At 41.4% G+C, this 24,571-nt stretch overlaps 1 protein-coding gene across 6 annotated transcripts; it reads right to left on the bottom strand.

Annotated features, from left to right (window-relative positions):
- Positions 1–14,707: 14,707 nt before the first annotated feature.
- On the bottom strand, positions 14,708–22,604 carry tcea3 (transcription elongation factor A (SII), 3). Of its 6 annotated transcripts, none has more exons than XM_075465190.1 (21): positions 22,390–22,604; positions 21,562–21,624; positions 21,333–21,438; positions 21,115–21,220; positions 19,221–19,721; positions 19,027–19,140; positions 18,731–18,832; positions 18,560–18,628; positions 18,339–18,449; positions 18,114–18,182; positions 17,905–17,964; positions 17,680–17,751; positions 17,503–17,571; positions 17,332–17,394; positions 17,178–17,252; positions 16,720–16,880; positions 16,522–16,577; positions 16,219–16,374; positions 15,949–16,095; positions 15,204–15,275; positions 14,708–15,096 (listed from the first exon to the last, which is right to left on the bottom strand). In XM_075465190.1, exons 1-21 carry the CDS (start codon positions 22,456–22,458, stop codon positions 15,088–15,090), a joined length of 2,250 nt encoding a protein of 749 aa, XP_075321305.1. In that variant the 5' UTR covers positions 22,459–22,604; the 3' UTR covers positions 14,708–15,087. The 6 variants fall into 6 exon arrangements, with proteins under 6 accessions (XP_075321305.1, XP_075321306.1, XP_075321307.1 ...); XM_075465191.1 differs by having other exon boundaries at positions 18,114–18,179; XM_075465192.1 differs by lacking the exon at positions 18,560–18,628.
- Between the last annotated feature and the right edge of the window lie 1,967 nt (positions 22,605–24,571).

Below are 24,571 nucleotides of genomic sequence, written 5' to 3'. Positions count from 1 at the left end.
ACTGAAGGGAGTGGAATATAACCAAACAGAACTGGCTGCTGATTCTCAAACACACATCCAAAGAGGCTACTAAACTGTATCAACAGTTAAAAAATAATGCTCGCATGAGAAAACAAAGGGTGTGGAAAAGGCTTATGTAACACTGCGAAGAGGCAAAGATCACATGCAATTATAACTGCAGGAGTGGCAGAATATCATCCAGTTTATCTGTGAAAACCTGCTAAAACAGTGAAAGAGGACTTGACTACAATATTTAGTACATTTTTAAACGGTTTTCTCACTTTTGCAACAATAACCACAGATGGCGGGGAGATGGGAGATGGAGATGCTTCTACATTTTCTGTTTGCTTACTGATCAGATGTTGAGGGACTTATGTTGATGTCTGTCAAACTCTGCATGTTTAAAAATGACCATGAAGAATTCCAGTCAACAGTATGTTATGGGAGAAATAATGAATATTTCATGAAACATTTATCCCAGAATGGTACGGGTTCAGGTTGATTTTTTGAAATCTGAAATTTCCAGCCAAAAAGTTTTTCAAATCTTGCATCATCAGAGGCATCTACAGCACAGTAGAGACCCGTCCTGCACAGCCAGCCTTTTTGTGTATGTAACTGGTTAATATAGCAATAAACCAACTAAAGACACATTCTTTTGATGTTCTTTAGAACAGTGCCTGCCTACAGATAAAGATAAAAGTCGTGTACTGAAACCACACCACAAGAAAAAAAAGGTTTTTGAGGTGATATTTAACATATTCATAAAGTGATATGAATTTCCACTTCAGTGGAAAATCCAAAGAAGTTAGTGCTGAGCCATTTTATATCTAGATAATCTCAATCTGTGCTTGAATTTGGCCATTCCATCACGATGCATTTCTTCTGTTGGAGGCATTCCTTCATGGATTTCAATTCATCCATCCATCCATCCATCCATTATCTTCCGCTGGTCCGGGGATCGGGTCGCGGGGGCAGCAGCTTGAGCAAAGAGACCCAGACGTCCCTGTCCCCGGCCACTTCCTCCAGCTCTTCTGGGGGGACCCCGAGGCGTTCCCAGGCCAGCCGAGAGACATAGTCTCTCCAACGTGTCCTGGGTCTTCCCCGGGGCCTCCTCCCAGTGGGACGGGCCCGGAACACCTCACCGGGGAGGCGTCCAGGAGGCATTCTCACCAGATGCCCGAGCCACCTCATCTGACTCCTCTCGATGCGGAGGAGCAGCGGTTCTACTCCGAGCCCCTCCCGGATGACCGAGCTTCTCACCCTATCTCTAAGGGAGAGCCCAGCCACCCTGCGGAGGAAACTCATTTCGGCCGCTTGTATTCGCGATCTCGTTCTTTCGGTCACTACCCACAGCTCGTGACCATAGGTGAGGGTAGGAACATAGATTGACCGGTAAATCGAGAGCTTCGCCTTCTGGCTCAGCTCCTTCTTCACCACGACGGGCCGGTGCAGAGCCCGCATCACTGCAGACGCCGCACCGATCCGCCTGTTAATCTCCTGTTCCATTCGTCCCTCACTCGTGAACAAGACCCCGAGATACTTGAACTCCTCCACTTGGGGAAGGATCTCATTCCCGACCCGAAGAGAGCATTCCACCCTTTTCCGGCTTTTCAATTCATTTCAGTTTTATTTGTATAGCGGAAAAATCTCTTTGAGTACTTCAAAGATGCAATCCCATTCAAGCCAATTAAAGTCCAATCCATTGTAATACAATTATAATCCAATCAAATCCGATTCCTTCAATTCCAAATTCGTCAAACTCATAGATACAGGGGTGGTCGGTGGCGTAGTGGGTTGAGCAGCTGCCCCATGTGCAGAGGCTACAGTCTCGCTGCAGCGGCCCCTGGTTCAAGTCCTGCACCGTCAAGATGGCCCTTTGCTGCATGTCTTCCCCTTCTCTCTGCTTCCTGTCTCTCTCCAACTGTCCTATCATTAAAGGCATACAAAGATACAAAGCCAATTTTTAAAAAGTTGCCAAGCTAAGGAAACCAACAGATTGCACCGAAATTTCTTTTCGAGCCAATCTCCCATCTTGAGCGTGCACAAGGCAAGGCAAGGCATCTTTATTTATATAGCGCATTTCATACCACAGGCAACTCAATGTGCTTTACATAAAGACAAGGCATTTAAAAGAACAGCATAAAGCAGCATAAAAACCAAGAAATTTAAAGAAAAAAAAAAAAAATAGAACAAAAATTAAAGCAATCAAAGAAGAGGGGAAAAAGAAAAATATAAACTCCACCATAAGCACACCGAAAGAGAAATGTTTTTAACCTGGATTTAAAAGTGCTTACAGTTGGGGCTGAAATCAGTTCTGCTGGTAGTTTGTTCCAGTTGTGTGCAGCATAACAGCTAAAAGCTGCTTCACCGTGTCTAGTTTGAACTCTGGGCTCCACTATCTGACCTGAGTCAGCAGATCTCAGAGCTCTACTGGGTTTATACTCTGCTAGCATGTCATTCATGTATTCTGGACCTAAACCATCCTGTGATTTGTAAACGAGTAGCAGAACTTTAAAATCTATTCTGTATCTGACCGGGAGCCAATATAAAGACTTGAGAACTGGGGTGATGTGATGTGATCTCTTTGTTCTGGTTAAAACTCGGGCTGCAGCGTTCTGAATGAGCTGCAGCTCTTTGAGACTCTTTTGGGGGAGTCCAGTCAGAAGACCGTTACAGTAGTCGAGTCTGCTGGAGATGAAAGCATGAATCAGCTTCTCTTGGGACATGAAACCCTTAATTCTGGATATGTTCTTAAGTTGATAAAAGGCTGATTTGGTGACTGATTTGATATGATTGTTGAAGGTCAGGTCTGAGTCAGCACGCCGAGGTTCCGGACTTGGTGTTTAGTTTCTAGAGACAGTGACTCAAGATGTTTACTGACAGCAAACCTCTTCTCTTTGTTGCCAAACACAATGACCTCAGTTTTTTCTTGATTTAACTGAAGGAAATTTTGGTTCATCCACTTTTTGACTTGCTCTAAACAGTCGCACAATGACTCTATAGGACTGCAGTCATCTGGAGACAGTGCGAGATATATCTGTGTGTCATCTGCATAGCTGTGGTAGTTGACTTTAGAGTTCTTCAGAATTTGACCCAGAGGCAGCATGTATAGGGTGAACAGAAGGGGTCCAAGAACTGACCCCTGAGGAACTCCACATGTCATAGCCACTCGATCAGATTGATTACTTCCAATGGTCACAAAATAACTCCGCTCCTCCAAGTAGGACCTGAACCATTCTAGGACTGTCCTGCTGAGTCCTGCCCAGGTTTCCAACCTGTTCAGCAGTATACTGTGATCCACAGTGTCAAATGCAGCACTAAGATCCAACAGGACCAGAACTGACACCTTGCCTGAGTCAGTGTTCAACCTTATGTCATTTAACACTTTAATAAGAGCCGTTTCTGTACTGTGGTGAGGTCGGAAGCCTGACTGAAATTTGTCAAGGAGTCCACTGGAGTTCAAGAAGTTACTGAGTTGATTAAAAACCACTTTCTCAACAATCTTGGCTATAAAAGGAAGATTTGAGATGGGTCTGTAGTTGGTTAAAATGGAAGCGTCCAATGTTCTCTTTTTTAGGAGTGGCTTGATGGCAGCTACTTTTAAGGGTTTAGGAAACGTGCCTGATTGAAGTGAGCAGTTTATTATTTGCTGCAAATCTGTTTGGACAGAGCTTACAATAGTTTTAAAGAAGTCAGATGGCATTGTGTCTAGACAGGATGTTGATGGTTTAAGATGCTGGACTGTTTCTTCTATGGTTTTTTGGTCAACTGTATTGAATTCTGACATCAAAGTTGATTGATTCCTAGGTGGTTTTAAGGTTTGCGTCATTTTATTATTTTGCTGATTTATGTTGATATTTAGCCTTATAGATTTGATTTTTTCATTGAAAAAACAAGCAAATTCATTGCATTTTTCTGTGGAACAGAGTTCTGAAACTATCTGTTTTGGGAGGGTTGTCAGCTTATTAACCATAGCAAACAGAGCACGAGTGTTGTTGATGTTCTTATTAATCATTTCAGATAAGTGTTGCTGTCTAGCGCGGAGTAACCCGTGGTTAAAATTACAAAGACTTTGTTTGTAGAGGTCATGGTGAATTTGAAGTTTAGTTTTTCTCCATTTACGCTCTGCTTTCCTGCATTCTGTTTTCAAGGCTTTTACCATCATAGTGTTCCTCCATGGTGTTCGCTTTCTGCTCAAGATCATCTTATTTTTAACAGGTGCAACAGTATCCATGACATTTGAGATTTTCAAGTTAAAGTTATCTAAGAGTTCATCAACTGTTTCTGCACTCACAGTTGATGACATAGCTATAACTTCCATAAACTTAGCACTGGTATTCTCATTTATGTACCTTTTTCTAACAGACACACGGGTTAACTGAATGTTTGGAGTTAACTGTAAGTCAGAGAACGCACAGAAATGATCAGAGAGCGCCAAGTCCTTGATATCAACAGAAGAAATGTCAACACCTTTAGAGATAACCAGATCCAGTGTGTGGCCTCGAGTATGTGTGGGTCCATTCACATGTTGAAGGAGGCCAAAAGTGTCAAGTAGAGAGCAGAGTTCTTTGGCATAAGTGTCCATGTTATTGTCTATGTGAATGTTAAAATCCCCTGTTATGATGAAAAAGTTATAGTCAGTGCAGATAACTGACAGCAGTTCAGCAAACTCATCAAAGAAAGTTCCTGGGTATCTTGGTGGTCTATAAATGATTAGGAAGATAACTTTTGGATCCCCCTTTACTAAAAAACAGAGATATTCAAACGAGCTAAAATCACCAAGTAAAATTTCTTTGCACTGAAAGACTGATTTAAAAATGGCGGCAACTCCCCCGCCCTTCTTACCACTTCGACACTTATTGATAAAACTGAAATTTGTTGGTGCGGCCTCATTGAGAATGGTATCACAGCTACATTCAGTCAGCCATGTTTCACTAAGAAATAAAAAGTCTAGATTATAGGTCATGATCATGCCATTTGCTAAGAGGGATTTGTTGGCAAGTGAGCTGATATTGAGTAGGGCTAATCTCGTGGAGACAACAGGTGATATTGGTGTGTTTCGGGGTTGACACACTATATTCAATAGATTGGTAGATTTAACTGAACCTTTTTTATTTCTCACCAGTTTGACCACTTTTCTGTTACCTGTCATCACAGGGATTGAAAAGGCTGTCTGAACTCCATAGGGCCCTGACTTTATCTGGGGAAGAGCATTCTTGATATCAGTATTACAGCCTGGACCCGGCACATATCAGTCAGACTCACAGATATGATGATTCAAAGGGGGTGGGGGGGCTTGGTCACTTCTGTTTGAGGGTTGTTTCCAACGTGATGGACGTGGTGGAATAGGAGGGGCTGGATGAGGTGGGATGTTACGGGGGAAGAAAATGGGATTTTGGTGTGGTGTCAATTGTATTCCAATATTGAGAAAGCTCTTCATCCTGTCTGGGAAATCCAGAAGTGAGGAGTCCAGACTGAGTGGAGACTGCTGGGGGCTGGGTGGGGTCCGGGGGGGCGAAGGCTGGGGGTTTCCCACTGGGGCTGGGGGAGACTCCGCCTGTTGGAATGCCAGGGCTGGTGAAGACTCCTTATCTTGGGGTGAGGCTGATGACGTTGCAGACTCCTTATCTTGGGGTGAGGATGATGACGTTGCAGGTTCTTTCTGGATCTGCTGTCCATGGTCAGTCCTTGTCTCAGCGCCCTCACCAGAGCATTGTCCTATCTGTCGTTTTGGATCGTTTTGTCCTGTCTCGTCTTTGATAGGGGCTGCTGGTGTGTGACGCAGAGAGTAAAAAATGTTGGAGCTTAGCAACTGAACTCCTGACTTGTTAAGGTGAAATCCATCTGCCTTAAAGAGGTGCCTGCGTCCCCAAAAGATGTTGAAATTGTCAATAAAGTTCATTGAATGAGCAGCACACATGTCTTTGAGCCATCTGTTTAGCATCATCAGTCTGCTGAATCTCTCATCTCCTTTCCAAACTGTTGGTAGAGGTCCACTGAAAAACACCTCTGTACTGGTGATTCGAACTTTGTTTACCAGGTCCATAAAGTCTTATTTTAATACCTCCGATTGTTGCTTCACAACATCAAGGGCTCCTTCACAGTCATCAAGGAGACTGTGAAGGAAAAACTCCCCTTTAACAGGAAGAAACCTCTGGCAGAACCAGACTCGGGGAGGGCAGCCATCTGCCTCGACCAGCTGGGGTTTGAGGGAACAGGAAAGAGGAAACAACAAGCACCATAACACCAGACCAGGGATACCTGCTGAGAAAGAGGAACACAAGTTAATGACAACAATAATGCCATATGTACATCCAGAAAAAAGAGAGCAGAGTGAGGAAATTATGAGAGGTCCCCCAGCAGTCTAGGCCTATGGCAGCATAACAATGGGGTGTTTCAGGGTCACCTGAGCCACCTCTAACTATAAGCGTTGCCAGAAAGGAAAGTTTTAAGCCTAATCTTAAATTTAGAGAGGGTGTCTGCTTCTTGGACACATACTGGCAGCTGGTTCCACAGACAGGGGCCTGATGACTGAAGGCTCTGCCTCCCATTCTACTTTTAGAAACTCTAGGCACAGCCTTTAATCGGTGTGCACCGATTTCTGCACGTGGAAATTATTCATTTCAAATATGATACCATGACAGGATGCAGTATTTGATATAGATGTTACGGGATTAGATAACACAGGCTCCATCTTCTTAAGAAGATAATGATCATTGGCACCTAATCTGGAAAAAGTATAACTTTTCTGTGCACCCAATCGCCTTCTAATATTATTCTGATTATGAAAAATGTCAATTTTTATATCCCATCGACATGAGTGTGTCAGGCTTATCTATAGGTACCACTTCGACAGAAAACAGAGAGATGGACTGACCGAGTTCAGGATGTCAAAAGGCTAAACATTTGTAAATCAGATGATATGAGGTGATAGAAAAAACAGAGAAATGTATTGGAGTGCAGACAATAGATATAGAAGTGCCTTCACACTCGCTGGGAAAAAGAGATTTTCAAGTATCGTATTAAAGAGAAACTCACTGATGAGTGGGAGAAAAAAAATCTTAAATTGGCAAAATGTGGTTGTCAAGGAAACCTGAACTAATCTCCACATGAATTCACTTTGAAAGAGCCCAGCATTGCACTCATGTGATTCTGTCTTTTGCTCTCCGCTGAGGTCTGCTGCTCTCACTGTGCCATCTGGAGGTCGACCTCGGTGACACATGCTGTTTTTACAGTCAGGACTCAGCTGGCAGGCATGGAGACTGCGGTTCGGTTGAAACCTACCTACCAAAATGATAGATAAGTATTTCTAGGACAATAAAAAATTATGCATACATACATACATACACTCAGGACACTAACTGGTGAAGAAAATTTAAGAGCTTAAGTTCTTAAAAGTCCTAAAGTGTTTAGAGACACTGGAACCAAAAAAACTATGCTGAAAGTGTTTGAGGTTTAGTATCTCTTGAGAAATGGTGTGACTAGCTTTAACGAGTTCTCAATTTGATTAATATAGGGTATGATCTTTGAGTAAATTTTTTTTTTTTTTTTTTTAAAGATTTTCCTGATTTTATTCAGAAGATTTTGTACAAAAAAAAGACGTCCAGAATCCAGCGTTCCAATGCAATTCTGGCCATATAAGTATATGTTGCCAGGTTTAAAAAAAGAGGAAAAAATCTCTGAAATTTAGTCACCTCTGAAACCAATGCACTGAAGAAAAACCAGTGACCTTAACCAGCCAGTAGAGTACAGTAAAAGTGAGAGGTGTCAAGCCAGCAGGGGATCAGACAGATATTAAGCCTAAAGGGGAGAGAGAGAGGGATGAAGGAGCGTCAGGGAGAGAAACTGCCGTTCAGACCGGCACTGTCCATGCAGAAGGTTTCAGCTATTCACCGTTTATGACCGACACTCATTTGCGTAGCTTCTAATGGTGGCTGACATTTGTGGCTGACTAAAGGCCACAGTACTATCCAGACTTACCAGTGTGTGCCTATTCAAATGAGACATTATGTCTCTACTCTAACTGTGCACTGTTGCCTTATTCCATCTTATGTGCTCAGTGCCATAACACTGTTTGTCCGCTTCAAATATTCAAACATTTTCTTCAAGATCATTTTGAATTGTGGAAGAATTTGGGGCAAATATTACCTGTCCAAAGGTGTCAGATGCAGGCTGAGGGGTTAGACCTAAAGAAGGACCATTGCAGGGAGCAGTTCAGGACTGGAATAACGTACAGTATAGATGGGGAGATGAGAGGTGATGAGATGATGGAAAATGGAGGATTGATCGGGTTCACCTCATCGGGTGTTAAACCTGAGATGATTAGATGACACTTTGATGTGGAGAAAGTGGGTTGGTGCTGTGCTCCTTACAAAGAAAGAAGTTCATTCAGGTGTGCAGTTAATCCACTTCTTCAACTAAAAACAAGCGAGCACACATTTTGACTACTTTTCATGTGCTTACAGCATCAGTAAGAGAGATTATTCTTGTGTACACTTGGCATATACTGAAAATCACACCTCTTAGAAGGTACAATATTTATAATGCATTACATGTTTTGTAAATGTTCGATCAAGATTTACTCTTAAAGTGCATGTGAGGTTACATCTTTATAAATAAAAATGTTCTCTATTTGTCATAAGAATGATCAAAATGTTATAATAATACTAGTCCATTTGCAATAGCCCACATACAGTCTAAAGTATATTTGGGTAGTATAATATGATTATGGCAAAAGCTAGAACAATAAGCATACTTCTCTTTGTAACGCTCACATATTTACAAGAAACAGGACAGAGAAAAATGTTTGCGTGTTTGTGTGTAAAGCTTTTCACAATAACATATACATATATACATATATATATACATGTGTGTGTACAATATAAATGCACATGAAGACAATATACATATCCTTATGCAAAACTTAAAAAGGTTTATGTTTTCCTTCAAACACTGAAGCTGTAATCCTGCACAGCTGCAAAGAGCCTTACCCCAAAAATCTGCAGTGGCATTAGTCAGTCGTCTCCTGTTCCCGAGCAATAGCAGAGAGATACAGGGTTTTCCCACATGTTACCAGGCTCTAATCAAACAGTAAACAAATCACAGCTTTGTTGGCTAATTACAGCCGAGCTGTGTCATCCGATTGTGGAAATGGAGCTACAAGCTGGCCGCCACATCACATCGAGAACATTCACTTTGTTTTGAAAGGCAAAAGAGACAAGGACACTTCATGGTTTCAGATAGATCTAAGAGAAAGTTTTTACTCAACACATCTCAAGTCCACCATAGAAATTTAAACTCAAGAACTCGCAGCTCAAGTCTCCAGCAAGTGAGAAGTGAGATAAGAGCACGAGCAGCATCAACTTTTCTGTTTGTCATGCTTTTATTTTTGTAGAAGTTTTGAATAAATAAAAACCACAGTGTTTTTACCGAGCTCCTTCTTCTTGTTATGGTGGAACGTCAGTAATTTCTTCACCCTCCCAGAGCTCCACAGTGTTCACTGAATCATCTCCAACAGCAGAGGAGAGGGGTGCAAAATCTCCATGACAATCGCTTCAGCCCCATAACACTCGATGACAGTGTTGATGAAGACTGTACTAAATGGACATGACATTCTGGCCATTAGTCAGAGGCAATTGCATGATAATATCTGATTTTACTGTTATTTCCTGGTCTGATTTAAGCTATTTCCAACCCAGCTTACTGAAGGCTTGATAAGTTTTTCCCCCGTCCTGCGTGGATATTTATATATGTATATATCAAACATCCTAAATATTCTGCAAATATAACTAATTTTAACTTGCCCCTCTTCAGAAACTAGTTTGCAAGATTTGAGTCCTCAAATGCTTTCCACACACCACAGTGCCTCTGTTAGTTTCAGGTCATTTCACCCAGCATCAAGCAGCCATGCATATCATGTCTGGAACGGCTTGAATAACATTCCTTTGACTCTTCTCAAGGAGAACGACCATTAAATTTGACGTTTTCATGTGCTGGCAGCATCAGTCTATTTATCCAAAATTAAAGCAGTAGTGATGATAATGATAGGAAGTCAGGTGACGGAGCCGCAGTGGATTAAAACAGACGAACGATGCCGTCACTTTTAAAAGCTCCTTGACACAAACATCCTGAGAGGAAAAGCTGCTCCTCCTGAAAAACAAACAAGGAATTTTCCCCTATCCTCCAGGCTATTATTCAGCCTCCATATGCCAGATCCAGCGGTGGTCGCTTGGCTTTTGGACTTTTCTGAATAAATTGAATTGTATAAATAGAATAAATTCATTTTAAAGGGAAAGGGAAAGGGCATAGTACATCCTCCACAGTCTGATGGCTCTCAACATCAAATGCATTTCCTCACACCACTCATGAGCAAAGCCAGCATTTGCAAACAGCGTCTGCTTATTAGAGAACATAAGAATGAGACAGGAAGCTCCATGCGGTCGTATTCTCTTTCCTCAGCACTTTGAACATACATGCCTTTTTGCAAAGTCAACCAATGAATTATTTAAAACTGACTGACTCTATATCTACTGCCACAAATGCAAAATGTAAATATAAAAGAAAATAAAACTGGATAGATTTCAGATTCCAAATTGAAAAGTTTCACAGGGAGATAACGTTCCATTACGAGCACTCCTGAGATGCATTATAAAGGCAAGGTCAAAAAAGAAAAGAGAGAAAAAGGCATCAAACTCGAGGCTTTTGCCATCATGGGTATTTGCAATATGGAGTAAGCTTGAGTAAAAAAAAACTGTGACAGTCGCTTTTCAACAATATGCAGCAGAACTTCAAGACGATGCTGTTCAGTTCAGTGTTCAAGAAATATATAACATTTTAAATGGCTCATTTCATCACCAGTAACCTTTATCGTTAGTTTGCTTTGTGAAGTGGCGTGGAGAGCTTAATATTGAGAGGCTTTCTTTCATATTTCCATGTTATTTTATACTACTTCTCCACTACAGTCCAGTCGGAAACTGAACACTATTATTTTAAAAGCCTAATATTAGCTCTTTCTTTATCTTGATCCATAACAATATTGAAAATAATTACATTTTGACACATCAGTTTTTATAATCTACAATTGTGCAAGCCACTTTTTCTTCAGTAAATCATCAGAATATGTCTTTTATTGTTACCTTTTCATAGGCTCGAAACTAATTCTTCGAGTCCCCTTTTATAGTTTCTGAGATCAACGTTCTTTAGATGGAACACATTGTTATCATTTTTAAAGCTTTCTCTCTTTACCTCTCAATGTTTCCGTCACGATCTGAAATGAAAGATATGAAAGGTTCTTTTGGGTGAGCAGTAGCTTACCTCTTGCAGCCCTTCCATGCACATTGTTGTTGTTGTTCTCTTGAACATATGATGTCATGAACATTAACACTAGTTGATATGAGAGAGGCTTTTAGCTGATTCAAAGTTAGCTTGACACGCGTTGCTTTGGAAGGAATCTGTACCGGTCGAGCACTCCTGGAAAGGATAACGATAGTCTGCAATTTTCTACTTTTTAAAACTCTTTAGAAGTGATCATGGAACTTTTTCCAGTCTGATGAACATCAAGTCTTTTTCTGTAGTGCTAAGAAAACTCCATCTTTATTGTCCATATTTCTACATCATATCTGCTTTGTCTCACCTATTCCTTGTGTTCAAAGTTCTATTCAGACTGAAATGACAGCAGCAATCCAATCACACTTTGATACTAATCAGAGCACATTTATAGTTCTTGGCTGAAGTGCTCAGTAAATAACCTGTACCTGGCTGTGATGGGGGGACCCAGCTTCCTCACAAAGTGTCATCTATTTCAATTTATTGCGAGGCTGCATGAGTTACAGAGGTTAAAATCTCATAACACCAGAGAGAAGAATTCATACCAAAAAGGCTTCCACAAACCAGGAAGGAAGTGAGCCTTTTTGAACAAAATCACCATGAGCTCTTTCAGGCACAAGATCACAAGAGATATGAATACGTCATCAGAATCATTACATCTCTTTTGTAAGTGTTTGATTATAAGAAAAAGCAGATTTAACCTGCCATTATACAATACTTCAAAAAGCACAGTTAAATGAGATATTACAGTCCGATGTTACAGATATTATCGGTCTAACTCTAACAGAGCTATATGCCCAATTGTTGCGCTTGTAGAGAAATAATTCATCCTGACAGACAGTGACTTTAACCTCTTAGGTTATCTTTTGTAGCACATTGAGTCATCTGACTGGACAGGGATAGACTGGCAGGCATGTCCCCAGGGGAGACAAACATTTATATGGAGTTTAAATGACTGTGTGTCTTTGACTTACCGGGCATGCCACGTCACGCCACATAAGAATAGCTTTGTGCTATGGGTCATTTCAGAGGTACAAAAGCAAGCAAACATGACACCTGCGTAAGAGAGTATACTCCGTCAGGCTAAAACAAGTCCCAAACTGATATTTTGTTGGACTAGCTTTAGCGGCTTTAGCATTTCCCAAAGATTATTAATAGGGTTCAAGTCTGAACCCTTTGGACCTTTGGGAGCCAGTGTGTATGCAAATGATGTCTCATGCTCTCTTAACCACTCTTTCACAAGTGGAGCACAAATAATACTGGGATTGTCATCTTGGTAGTAGTGTGTGCCATCAGGGAGGAAAACATCTCTGAAAAACTCATTCAATATGTTCAGCTGACCTCATTTTATTGGCTACATAATGTTACTGCACCTACATCTGACCAACTGAGGCAACCCCAGATCATAACACTTCCTCCACATGCTTGTGTAGGAGGCACCAAGCATGATGACTGCAGCACTTCATCTGCTGCTCTTCTTACCCTGATACATCCATCTAAATCTCCACATCATTTTATTCCTCAGCTCTCAGTCTTAGTTAAATGCTATTCAACCAACTCATGAGCCTAACACTTAAAAACTGTCAACTAAACAACTAAAAACTGGTTTGGCTCTAGATTTTGTGCGCCAATAGTGTTTGGTGACCACAGAACCAATTCTGCAGAGCTAGTTATCTTGTAGTAGTGGAAGCAGAATAAGTTCCACACTCAGCAAGTTCTGCACACAATTTGAGTTTCAGAAAATTTGGCTTTCTGAAATTCATCAGATGGCCACTCTGACACAAAACGCTGACGTTGTGATTTCTAACTGATCTCCAGTTCTCGAACCAAATCAAAGTTCTCTGATGGTCAAACAATCAAGTTAGTGAAACTGTTGGGTTCTTTCCCACAAATTTGATTAAGGCCTATCCTGTTTGGTTTGACAGAGTTGGTGGTTTCAGTTTAACTTAATATTGACTTATTTTATCTAAAGGTGTTCTTTGACTCAGCATTTGTTCTAATATAGTTTCAATTTTGGCATCTTATATACTGTACATAGATGTGTGTCATTCTAAACTATATCCAACAGACATTTTGAGCACAGTTATTATAACTGTGCTCAAAATGAAAGATGGCTCATATCCATCAGGTGTCTCATTCATCCGTGACAGTCAGCTAGCCTGTGCAGAAATGGGAGCTCTGGAAAGTTTTTGAGATATTCTAAGGGTGATTAAAACAAAAATCGAGGGCACCACAACAAAGATTCTGAATTATTTTGTGAATGAGAGATTTCAATTTGAGTTCTGTCATTTTTCTGTCAAAAGAGAATGTTTTATCAATTAAAAATCAAATCTGCGACTCAGGTCTGCCGGCCATAAACCTGCATTCTATAATAACTGGTGAAAGTGAATTTAAAACTCACTCAGAAAGGTAATTTTTTTTCATAAATATTTACACAAGAAATATTTGGGAGCATTACACTCACTGATCATTTGAACTGTGATTTGCATATTTCTCTCATTGAAATGATGACATTAAACATTCAGCAAAAAAGTTAAACTGAAAATCTACAGTGTATCAGTCTTGCATATGCGCTTTGCATGTGTTGTAGACTTTTAGGCACTCTCTGTGTACTGATCCATTTTTATTTGCATCCATCCAAGCAACAAAGTCAATTATTGGTGTAAAACTATTCTTTTGTGTGTGGGATGAGATCTTAAAATGTTAAATGTGCCCTTTTATTTTTAAGAAAGTTAGCACTATGAATACTTTGAATTAGCATGAAAGTATTGTTCACAATGTAATTTGTGATAACCTGTGAAGTTAAATGTGTATTTTCTGTAGCTAATGCAGCCTGTGGTCTGAGTTCTGATGTACTGTCGCCATCTACGGTTTGTTTTGGGCGGTGCGACAAAATAAATTACATCACTCTTGCTATAAGAAATATATACATCTATAGTCCGTACCTTGTGTGTTGTATGTTCTTCATAACTCTGTTAGAATATTAGCAAACTGTGTATGCAACACCACCGTAAATTTCTTGCCAGAGTGTAATTTTGAACCCTGTCAATATAGTTTTTCTTGGAAATTACAAACTGATAAAAATTGTAAAAATATAAGTGAAAAAATGTTGTGCATGACATCGCAGTGAGCATAATGTATGTAAAAATCATACTTTGATTTCACCATTGTATGACAAAGGCATGGGCTACAGAGTGGTGGGCTGCTGGACCCTAAAGTGAGCATGAGGGTGCATGGTTGGTTGTCTCTGTGTGGCCCTGTGAAGGACTGGAGACCCATCAAGGGTGTACTCTGACTCTCACCCAATGACAGCTGGGATAGGCTCCAGAAAATGGATGGACAATAAGAGGATAACTGTAAAAAGGTTTTAAAAGCTGCCATGCTGATAATTTGTGTAGTTTTTATTGGAATTAGATATATACAAAGTGAACAGCTGTAACATGACATGGCATATTAAATGGATTATGGGTCTCTGCAAGACAGCACCGTGACAATTATTGACGAGTTACATCTGGGTTGATTTAATAGTTCAATCATCAAAATGACATTCACACTCAATCGTCCATTCCACAGGGAGCAAATCTTGGTTACTAGCACATGCGTAGAAATCTCAAAAGTTCAAGTAAAAATTGTTAGAACACCATTATCTTTTCAAATCACCAGCTGCAGTAATTCAGAAACTCCCCTCCCTCCCATCATAGAAAATAAAGCAGTTCATGATGCTCAGAAAAAAAAAAAAAAAGAAGTGGCACCTCGAGGGCATCAGCAGAACTGAAAGTTAGAAACAAACAGAAAGATGAATGAATAAAAAAACGTTTTTGTAATCTTTCAACAAAGTTGAAATGAACAAAAGGGGAGAGTTTAGAGTGAATACCTACCTTCCAGCGGTTTCCACACTCATTACACAGGACAAATGTTGTCATTGGCTCATCAGCACTACGTGTCTGCACCTGAAACACACACACACACACGATAAGGGTTGGTTACACTGAAAAGAGGTTCTGCTACAGAAGAACTGAAAGAAGCTGAAACACAAAACTAGTATTAGTAATATATCTATACAGTGGCTATGAGAAGCCCCTGCGGCAGTGACATAGAAGATTCTTGATTTTCATCACACACACCCTCATTTTATTCTAAAGTGGTTTCTTCTATTATCCACATGGTCAGGTGGTGTAGAAAATTGGAAAAAAACAAACAAAGAAAAAAAACAACAACTCAGGAATGCTGGAGAAGGAGTCCCACACAGCCAGCTAATTATGCATCTTTTCAAGCTTACAGTATTCCCCCTATTCTGTAACATGTCCAGTCGTCCATATTCACTAGTATTCAAGCAAACAGCTCGGGGGGGGGGGTGCTTTAGAGTAGCAGGCTGCTCCAGTATCAGACCCAGCTTTGCAATTTTGCACACACTCATATGTAATCGCATTGTAGTTGTACATGGTATTACTTTGCTCTGCGGGTCATGAGGAAACGTGGACAAAGTAGCAACAACACACAGATTTATGCTTAATTCAAACACTCGCTTTGGGATCGAGACAAACGACATCGGACCAGAGCTTCTCCTATGAGGGTTTGTTAGCAGGTACTCTGCGTTGGTACATTAAGCATCTGGCTGTTTACCTGGTTGTAGGTGCAGTTCTTCTTCCTGCACTTGCCGCACTGCAGCAGGTCTGTGGTGGTCCCACCAGTTTTGGCCATCTGGTGCTCCCTGATGGCCTCCTGGGTGAGAACATTCCTCAGCTGTTTGAGCTCATCACTGGCCATTTCCTAAACACAAACACAGAGGGTGCAACCAGAAAGCAGAGCAGAGCATGTGAGGTGAAGTGAGGAGAGCGTGTGAAACTACTCTGAGTATCACACAGGAGACCAACAGTGAGTGGCGCTCTGTACCTCTGCAGACATGGTCGCGATGCGGCTCATTTCAATGTTGCCCGCAAGGACATTTTTGCGAAGCCCCGGGTTCTTGGGGTCCTTCAAGTTGCTGATGCGGCTCCGCACTCTGTTCTTGTATTTCATATCAGTGGCCTTTATCTCCTGGTAGATATGTGCAATCACACAGTCAAGGATGAATTCATCCAACTGTGCACACCATCTGACAGCGTATAAAATATGTCAAAACAGGATACTTTCCATTTGGTCCACAATTAGTGAAACCAGCAAAGGCCTGAAAAATTAACTAATCTGAAGGATATGATCTTCTATCTCTGCTGCCATGCCGTCACAGTTTGCTCCAAAATCTTTGTAATCGTCTGTGAAATCCAGAACAAGTTTTAATCAGCACAACACATAACATATCTAAATGTGTGCTACATATGCAGCTACTTGCGTGTAAGATCCACTGTGCAGTCAGTTATAGTGTGTATAAACTGCTGCAGTGTTTTTTAGCCTCACTGTCTGTGCGCAGGGCAGCAGCCAACATCTCGATGCACTTGTCTCTAATGGATTCTCCGGTGGCCAAGTGGGGGGGCAGCGGACCCCCAGCAGAACTAAAGCTGGGTGACATCGGGCTGGTCGGGGTGGTGGGAGTTCTGGGGGCTTCAGTCTTGCCTTTTCTGTAGAAAATGACACATCGGGTGATTTCAGAACAGACGGCTCTGACGTAAGTACGACCAGAAAGCTTCAGGCGATTTATTCTCGTATCCATATCAGAAATTCTTTTTTCTTTTTTTTTTTTAAATATAAAATTCTAAAAGACAAACTATTTTTTAGCATTTACTGAGTTCTTGCCATCCACTGAGTGCACCAGCCAGCCCTCCAAACAGCCTTCCTTACTCTAGTTTTAGATTAAGCTAGATTAAATAAAAAATAAATAAATACTTGAATCTCATTAAAAGGATTCTGTAAAATACCTTTCAATGCCGTCAGTAGAAGCCTTCCTCAGTGGAGGTCCAGGATGAGGAGGCTTGGAGCCCAGAGACTCTCTCCTTACAAGCAAAGTCAGAGCGAATTATGTTACTGATGCGTCCCAAAAACTCTTTAACAGCACTGGTGTTCTCCATTTACCTTTCACCTGTTAGTTTCTTCACTGGCGGTGGGCTGCTTTTCTTTGAATCAGTGGATTCTCGTCTAATTAATGAGACACTTTCAGTAAACCAGGGTATAAGGTGTATTTGTGTATTTATTTTTGTTTCATTTACACGTATGGTTGAGATTTGAAGTGAATGCCACTCGTACCTGTCGGGTTTGGAGTCAGTTGAATGCCGTTTCACAAGCTGACCAGGCTTTGAGTCACAGGAATCCTTCCTGAAACAACACAGACAAAAGGCTGCGTCACTAGCATAATATTTTGTGAAATGCAACCTTCTTGGGCTAATGCTGTACAGTGAGGCTACTTTCCACAGTCCTGCACACCTGTGTTTTTCTTTTTTGACCTCCACACTGGGCGTTTTGGGAGGAGGCAGTTTAGAGTCAGACGAATCTTTCCTGACAAAAGGAAACATTTGTGTGTGATTCTGAACCAAATCCAGCTGTTGATCCAGTAAATTCCGTAATGACCGCTTCTCGTCATGCAGTTAAAGCACCAAAATCCTCACATTCAGTATGACATGCAGTTTGCAAGGCTTTCGGCTTGCCAACCTTTCTTTCTTGGCGTCATCTGAGTGTTTCTTAGGTACTTTGCTTTCCACTGAGTCTTTCCTGCAAAAGAAGAAAGTCTTGATGCCAACAGAACATAACTGAAAACCTTGAGTTCAACATGCCAGTGGCCAAAGGGCTCCTGATAACGTGCACAATTAATATAAAGAGAATAATCGAGAGAAAAACAGAGTGATTCTCAGATCCCGGACCTGTCTTTCTTCACACTCTCTGCAGACTTTTTCTGTGGCGCAGGCTTCAGTTCTGTAGAGGACTTTCTGCTGCAGCAAACAACATGTGGATTCAATGCAGAGAAGGAAAGTTCAAATTAAATCATAGGAGTTTTTTTGGTTTTTTTTCCTCTGAATATTTCTCTCCAGACTCTTCCAGGCAGTGACTGCATGCACTGTGAAAATGACAATTCATCTAATCCAGACCTGTCTCTGTCCTTTTTCCCATCCAGTGAGGGACGCTTCGGAGGCGGAGGAGGGGGGTGAAGGTGAAGAGGGAGAGGAGGAAAAGGAGCGTTGGGGTCAGGAGGCTCTTTTCTAAATGGAAAGACACCTCTCAGCTAAGCTGAATCACTTCACAAAGAAGGTGAGTAATGGCAGCAAATGTCACACTGTGATGCAACGCAGGTGGGCATGCAGAGCCTAACCTTGGAGGTGGAGGATGAAGGTGGAGAGGAAGAGAAGCTATTGGAGCATTAGGGTCCGGGGGAACTTTCCTGATGTGAAAATGAACTTTGGTTTAAATCTCTCTCCCTCTCTCTTTGACCTTTTACACAGTTAAAACTTGTTTCACAAACATGCACCAAAGCACGCCTGACCTCTCTTTCTTTACTTCTACTGCGGGCCGCTTGATCGGTGGAGAGGCAGGTCGAGGAGCATGAGGGCGAGGGTGTCGGGAGGAAGAGTCTTTAACATCCTTCCTGCGCACATGACACAACAGTTCAGATGAGAGGGAGGCAGCAGATGATGTAGCAGCGACTCATCACAGCATGCACCATGCACAGCAGGTATCCCGTTTTGCCACGTGTCCAGTTATAAAACTGTTAAATCATGCAGTTAGCGGCAGCAACATGTCAATCTGTCCTGCTCTTCAGCTCAGGCAAAGAGACCTGACCTGTCTTTTTTCATGTCCAAAGCGGGACGTTTGATGGGCAACGGCGGCTTAGCAGGCCGAGGGGGGGAGGGGAACCGGGAGGGATACAGAATACTGCTGTCCAGCACTGATCGCCTGAAACAAATATTTCAGTCTGAAGCCCTGCTGGACCTTTGTGAGGTGTTGTGATCATTTTCAAGCCACCGTGTCCTCACCTTTCAAACAGCGGTTTGTGAAGACTGGCGGGTCTCTCTCTCTGGGGTTCACTCAGCGGCCTGTCTCGATGATGCATGCTGACTGGCCTGTCGTGTCGGATTTCTTCTCCGTGTTTGTCCTTCTTCACATCATCCGTCTGCCTCTTCAGCTCCTCTGGGTGTTTCTCTTTTTTGAGCTGCTCCACATGCCTCATCTTTTTCAGATCTTCTAATGACCCGTCCTTGACTGGGTCCGACTTGTGTTTGCCACTCTGCAGGTCCTGTGCGTGCTTCTGTTTCTTACCATCCAGCTCCACCTTGAGATTTTCCGCAGGAGTTTGTTTCTCCCCTCTGATTTCTTGAGGGGGTTTTTCATTTTGGAGGTCCTTAAGCTGCTTTTCATCCCTGAGGTCATCTGCATGCCTCTTCTTGTTTATAAGGTCTTCATACTGTTTCTCCTTTCTGTTTTTATCAGAGTCAGGATTGGAGTCATGTTTTGGCTTGACATCCAGCTTCCTGTGACTAACAAAACAGAATCATTTTTACCTCTACTAAAGAGCCAAATGCAATTTAGACAACATTTACTACAAGATCGATATGAACCTCTTCTAACCTAGAGGTCCGTGTAAGTGAGCATGCCACACTTTTTATTTTTCTTTAAGTTTCCAAGCATGGCTCATTCACTGAAGAGACTGCCTGTTGCCGCTATGACTAAAATAGATAGTATTTGTTGGCCCCAATTCTTTTTGCATCAAATTCAGTCATTCTGCAGTTAAACATATTTTAAAACAGGTTCAACAACATCTGTAGTATTGACTCACTGTTATAAGACACTGCAGGAGTTTTTGTTCTCCAAAGGGTCTCTTATCAGAAGAGCCCAAGGTTGCTCAGTTTGGGTTTGGCTGTGGAGCTGTAACTGTTTTTCCGAGTGTTTTTCAAGAGGTTTAGAAAACGTGAGGCTGTGTGGTTCTTCTCATGCAGTTCTTCTCACTTTTTATTTTTCATTTCACATCACTTTGGATTTTACATTTGTGGTATTGGAGCCTCCGACTTCCTTTTTTTTGTTGTTGTAAATTACACTCTACAACTTACTGCTTCCTGTCCAACCAAAGGCTGCCAACAGTGACGTCTTGATGGTTGGCTTTAAATCTATCCACATCTGGACTTGATAATGTTATCAACCATAACATGTGATTAGAGTGCAAGTAAAAATAACCTAAAAATAGTAAAAGACAACATGACATTCCTTTTAGGTTAAGTTGTTGTTTCATAAAGGTGATTTTCAGGTGTGTGCAAACTTCAGCCGGCTCAAAATAACAGTGATCAGGTAATCGCATAATAACTGAGAGGACTCAGTAGAGGTAATATTGAACTCACCTCCTTATACAAAGAGGGATAAAATCCAGTGTGAATGAGTCTTTAGTAATTGGCTGCCTTCAAAATTTCCTTGAAAATAAAGCTAATTACAGTCTTCTTTTACTGAGACAAATAACATCGAGACTAGGCTTCACTGTACACATTTCAATGGCTTTAACTTCAAAGATGAAATGGGAGATCTTACATGTTTCTTATAAAGGTTTCAATCAACCTACTGATATTGTTTCATGACATTGTATGCTGCATTTCTTTCCCCGTGTAGAGACACATTACAAATCACAATGACTTCCTGTCAGAGTGGACAAACTGTCCGAATGAATGGCTCCTCAAATTAGTCTAATCAAGTGTCTGTATGAATTTTGCTAGAAAAACTTTATGCCCGGTGTAATGTTATGGTATACTAACCTTTCTGTGTTTGACAGAAAGCAGGTGTCGCACACATGATTGGTACTAACAGGGCGTTATTTCATAATGTGCAGGATCTATGTTGAGTGTCATGTTACCTTTGCCTGTGTGCAACAGCTGTGAAACAACTGACCTGCTGTGTGTCTCAGAGGGTGAGTCGTTTGGAGCTGGTGCAGTCTTAGTGGAGTCCAAACCGTTCTTAGTTTCAGCTGCTTTCTCAGAGTGAGGACGGCCAGAGTCTGAGAATGTGTGTGGGGGGAGGATCATATTAACAAACAATACACTCTCATAATGCATCTACTGCACAAACCATTTCACTGCTCTGTAAACGGTTCGCACAAATGTCTGTACCCAGAAGTCTCTTCCAGTCTTTAATGAGGACCTTTGCCAAGGCAATGACTTCTTCATCTGTGCAGTGCTTCCTGATAGCGTTCACAGACATGCCGATTCTCGTTTCCTGAATCAACAATGCACAAGAAGAAGATTGCGAGCGTTGATTGCCATGCACTTATGTCATTTTCTACAATGGTGTGAGATTTTCAGATGAATAACAATGTTAAAACTGTACTGTTGAGCCCACCTGGAGAAGTTTGAGTGTCACGTTGAAGCCTTTCAGCTCTTTCAGGAGATCCAATGCACCCTCCTGTACACACATAACTATGTTACTTTTCACCTGTGATTCATGAATGTGAGCAATCAGAAACATGTAATAACAGTATTTAACACAGAGTTGACAGCATGCAAATGAGCATTTTAAGGAGAAACTAAAGTCTGGTTGGTGGGCAGTAACGCTTTCACTTCTGTATTAACTGTGCATTCTCAACAGATAAATAATAAAAGCATTCTTTTAAACAGCAAACGAAGGATTAAATAGACGTTTGCATAACTGCTTGTTGTGTTCACTTGCTAGAAGTTTTCTGGTGCATGAGCATTTGCAGCCTTTTTACTGTGCAGAAGCGCCATGAAAATTCAAACAATGTCCCGTTTGCAGAGGCAAACACAACACAAGCACGACCTATGCTCACAGGCCGCGCTGTTTACTTTCTGTTGCACACTTTGCTCACATGTATATATATATGACAGAGAGCCGTAGATCTGCAAAAAGCTATCGGCAAAACGGTCAACACTTTGACCCCCACAGCACATACTGGGGGCTGAAATGTCCTGCGAGGGAAATGCATGCAAACTCGCACCAAACACCTGTTGATCGTGTTACAAGACAGTCAGACTCGTATTACACTCGTGGAGAAACTCCAAGCACGTCGAGTGTAAAGAAACCTAAGGCAATTTCAACTTAAACTTGAAGGAAAGCGGCGGATTTTAGCAAGAACTGTTCACTGGCCTTCGGCGTCGCACGAGGCGTCAGCGGGACAACGCGCCACCTGTGGGTGTCAAAATATAGTCTCACCGTGTTATTTCTAGACACCATCTTGTCCAGTTTTTTGGCGATCCGCATGAGATCTTCCTCTCGAGACATCGCTGCATTCAGTCAACCATAAACCAGTCAGCAATGTAGTTTGAATACTTATCAAATCCCAAATATTTTGGAAAGTTTAGCTCCGCAGCAGGTCGGGCTTTACGCACGGCGCACTCCATTCAGCCAAGAGGCGTGTCCTGCTGCAGGGTCCCAGCTGACCAGCGCGACCTATGACAACTATATATAGACTCTGTAGTGAACGCAGGCACAACTCAGATAGCAACACTTCACCGTGATTCTTGTCAGAAGTTTTTTTCCCTTTGTTTTTCTAGACTTGAAATATAATTCCCAATTCCCGCCCATCGAACAGGAAATCAGCGTCTTTAACCACTTTTTTATTTGATTTGTGTGTGTATGTGTTTCTAAAATATTACTGCATTATATCATTGTCCGGTTGACTTGTATTTAAGATTCTCCACTCAATCGAGGTCACTGTGTAATGATTAATCCTTCCAATTGAAGCCCGGGCGCAGTGTGCACTCACGTTATTTGCACACCGTGGCCAGCTGCTTTGCCAAACGAGCACCCTGACGCTCCATAACAGTTTATTAGGCTACTTATCTATTACACACACAATTTTAGGGAAGCTAAAACTTTTTTCTTTTACTTTTTTAAGTTCATACATTTTTTTTCAGTTAATATAGTGACCTAAAATGGCAGGAAGGGTTACTGGAGGTTACTATACAGCCACGAGAGGGTGCTGCGATCCTGTGACTGAAGTTAATCTTGCATGACAAATCTAAAAAACCTTCTATCCAATCTCAATACCCCATGTAACCTACAGAGGTCTGAAACAATCACCGCTGACAAAGGACGTGATACAGGCTACATCCCGACTGTCGTTCAAGTTGTTTTTCAAGACTATTTATGTTTCTCTCACAATGACTCTTTACGTTTTCATCTTTTAGTTATTCTCCTCTTCTTCTTGTGAAAAAAAAACCTGTTTGTGAAAAAATACAATCCATGCCAACAGAATGTTTTCAGACCCTTCGTTTTGCTCCACACAGGAAAGCCACAGAATGATTCTACAAACCTTGAAAGTTTAACCCATGTTTACTTTTGTAGCTATTTGGCCCAAAATACATCTGTGATATGTTCAGAGAATATAAACCCAGCAGAGCTCTTAGATCCAAGGACTCAGGTCAGCTGATCCAGTCCAGAGTCCAGACTAAACATGGAGAAGCAGCATTTAGCTGTTATGCTGCAAACAAGTGGAACAAACTGCCAGTGGAGATTAAACTTTCACCAAATGTAGACATTTTTAAATCCAGCTTAAAAACATTTCTTTTCTCATGTGTCTATGCATGCAATCTGTGCGGGATCTTAATTTATCTGGACTGTTGCTTGTTTTTAAATTCATTTTAATTATTTTATTTGTTTCTCTATATTCTTTTATGTATTTTTAATGCTTCTTCCACTCCCTGCTGCAATGCTTTTATTTTATGTAAAGCACTTTGAATTGTTTTGTACATGAAATGTGCTATACAAATAAATTTGACTTTGACTTTGACTTTGACATCTACATCTACATTCAAACATCAGCGAGGAAAAAGAAAAAAAATGATGTAGGAATTAAGTGAAACATATATCTGAAGGAGAGTAAGAAATGAAAAGAAGTATTATGAGTTCTGCCTGTGTAGATTCTCAGCCATGCAGTTTATAGTGATAAATAAAAGGCAACTGAACTTTTCTTGGTTCTTTAAGACATTTCACCTCTCATCCAAAATGCTTCCTCATTTCTAACTGAGTGGTGCTGAGTTTAAGCTGTTGTTGGGAAATCTCACACACTGAAAGTCATTAAGGTCACCATTGAGTTGTTTACCTGCCTGACCAACAGGTTTTGGTCACAAGATCCAAGGTGTAAATGGTTATTAAACCATCTGAAGAGGAGGGTCAAAGCTGTATTGTGCATGCTGGGTGTTACCTGAGGTCATCCCCTCAGTGCAAAGTTGTTTTTTACCCTTTGATAGATGGCTTCTTTATTTCCTCTCTTAAAACGATTCCGTTTGCAGAATCAGCATCGGGTCCATCAGTGAGAGAGCTCACTGTGGTCAGCTGTTAGATGAGTAAGTGCACAAGAAGGGACGCGGCGTCATCAACAAGAAACAAACAG

Source organism: Odontesthes bonariensis, chromosome 5 (assembly GCF_027942865.1).
Source record: "Odontesthes bonariensis isolate fOdoBon6 chromosome 5, fOdoBon6.hap1, whole genome shotgun sequence".
NCBI classification, from domain to species: domain Eukaryota; kingdom Metazoa; phylum Chordata; class Actinopteri; order Atheriniformes; family Atherinopsidae; genus Odontesthes; species Odontesthes bonariensis.
The sequence above is the reverse complement of the archived record's forward strand: the minus strand, read 5'-3'. Positions and strand labels throughout refer to the sequence as shown.

Bases quoted from the DNA above. Each gene is read 5' to 3' on its own strand.
- tcea3 (XM_075465190.1), bottom strand. From the start codon at position 22,458: ATGTCTCGAGAGGAAGATCTCATGCGGATCGCCAAAAAACTGGACAAG. The intron at 21,439-21,561 runs GTGGGCTCAACA...TTGTTGATTCAG, and splicing joins TGACACTCAAACTTCTCCAG to GAAACGAGAATCGGCATGTC. The intron at 18,629-18,730 runs GTCAGGCGTGCT...TTTTCACATCAG, and splicing joins GTAGAAGTAAAGAAAGAGAG to GAAAGTTCCCCCGGACCCTA.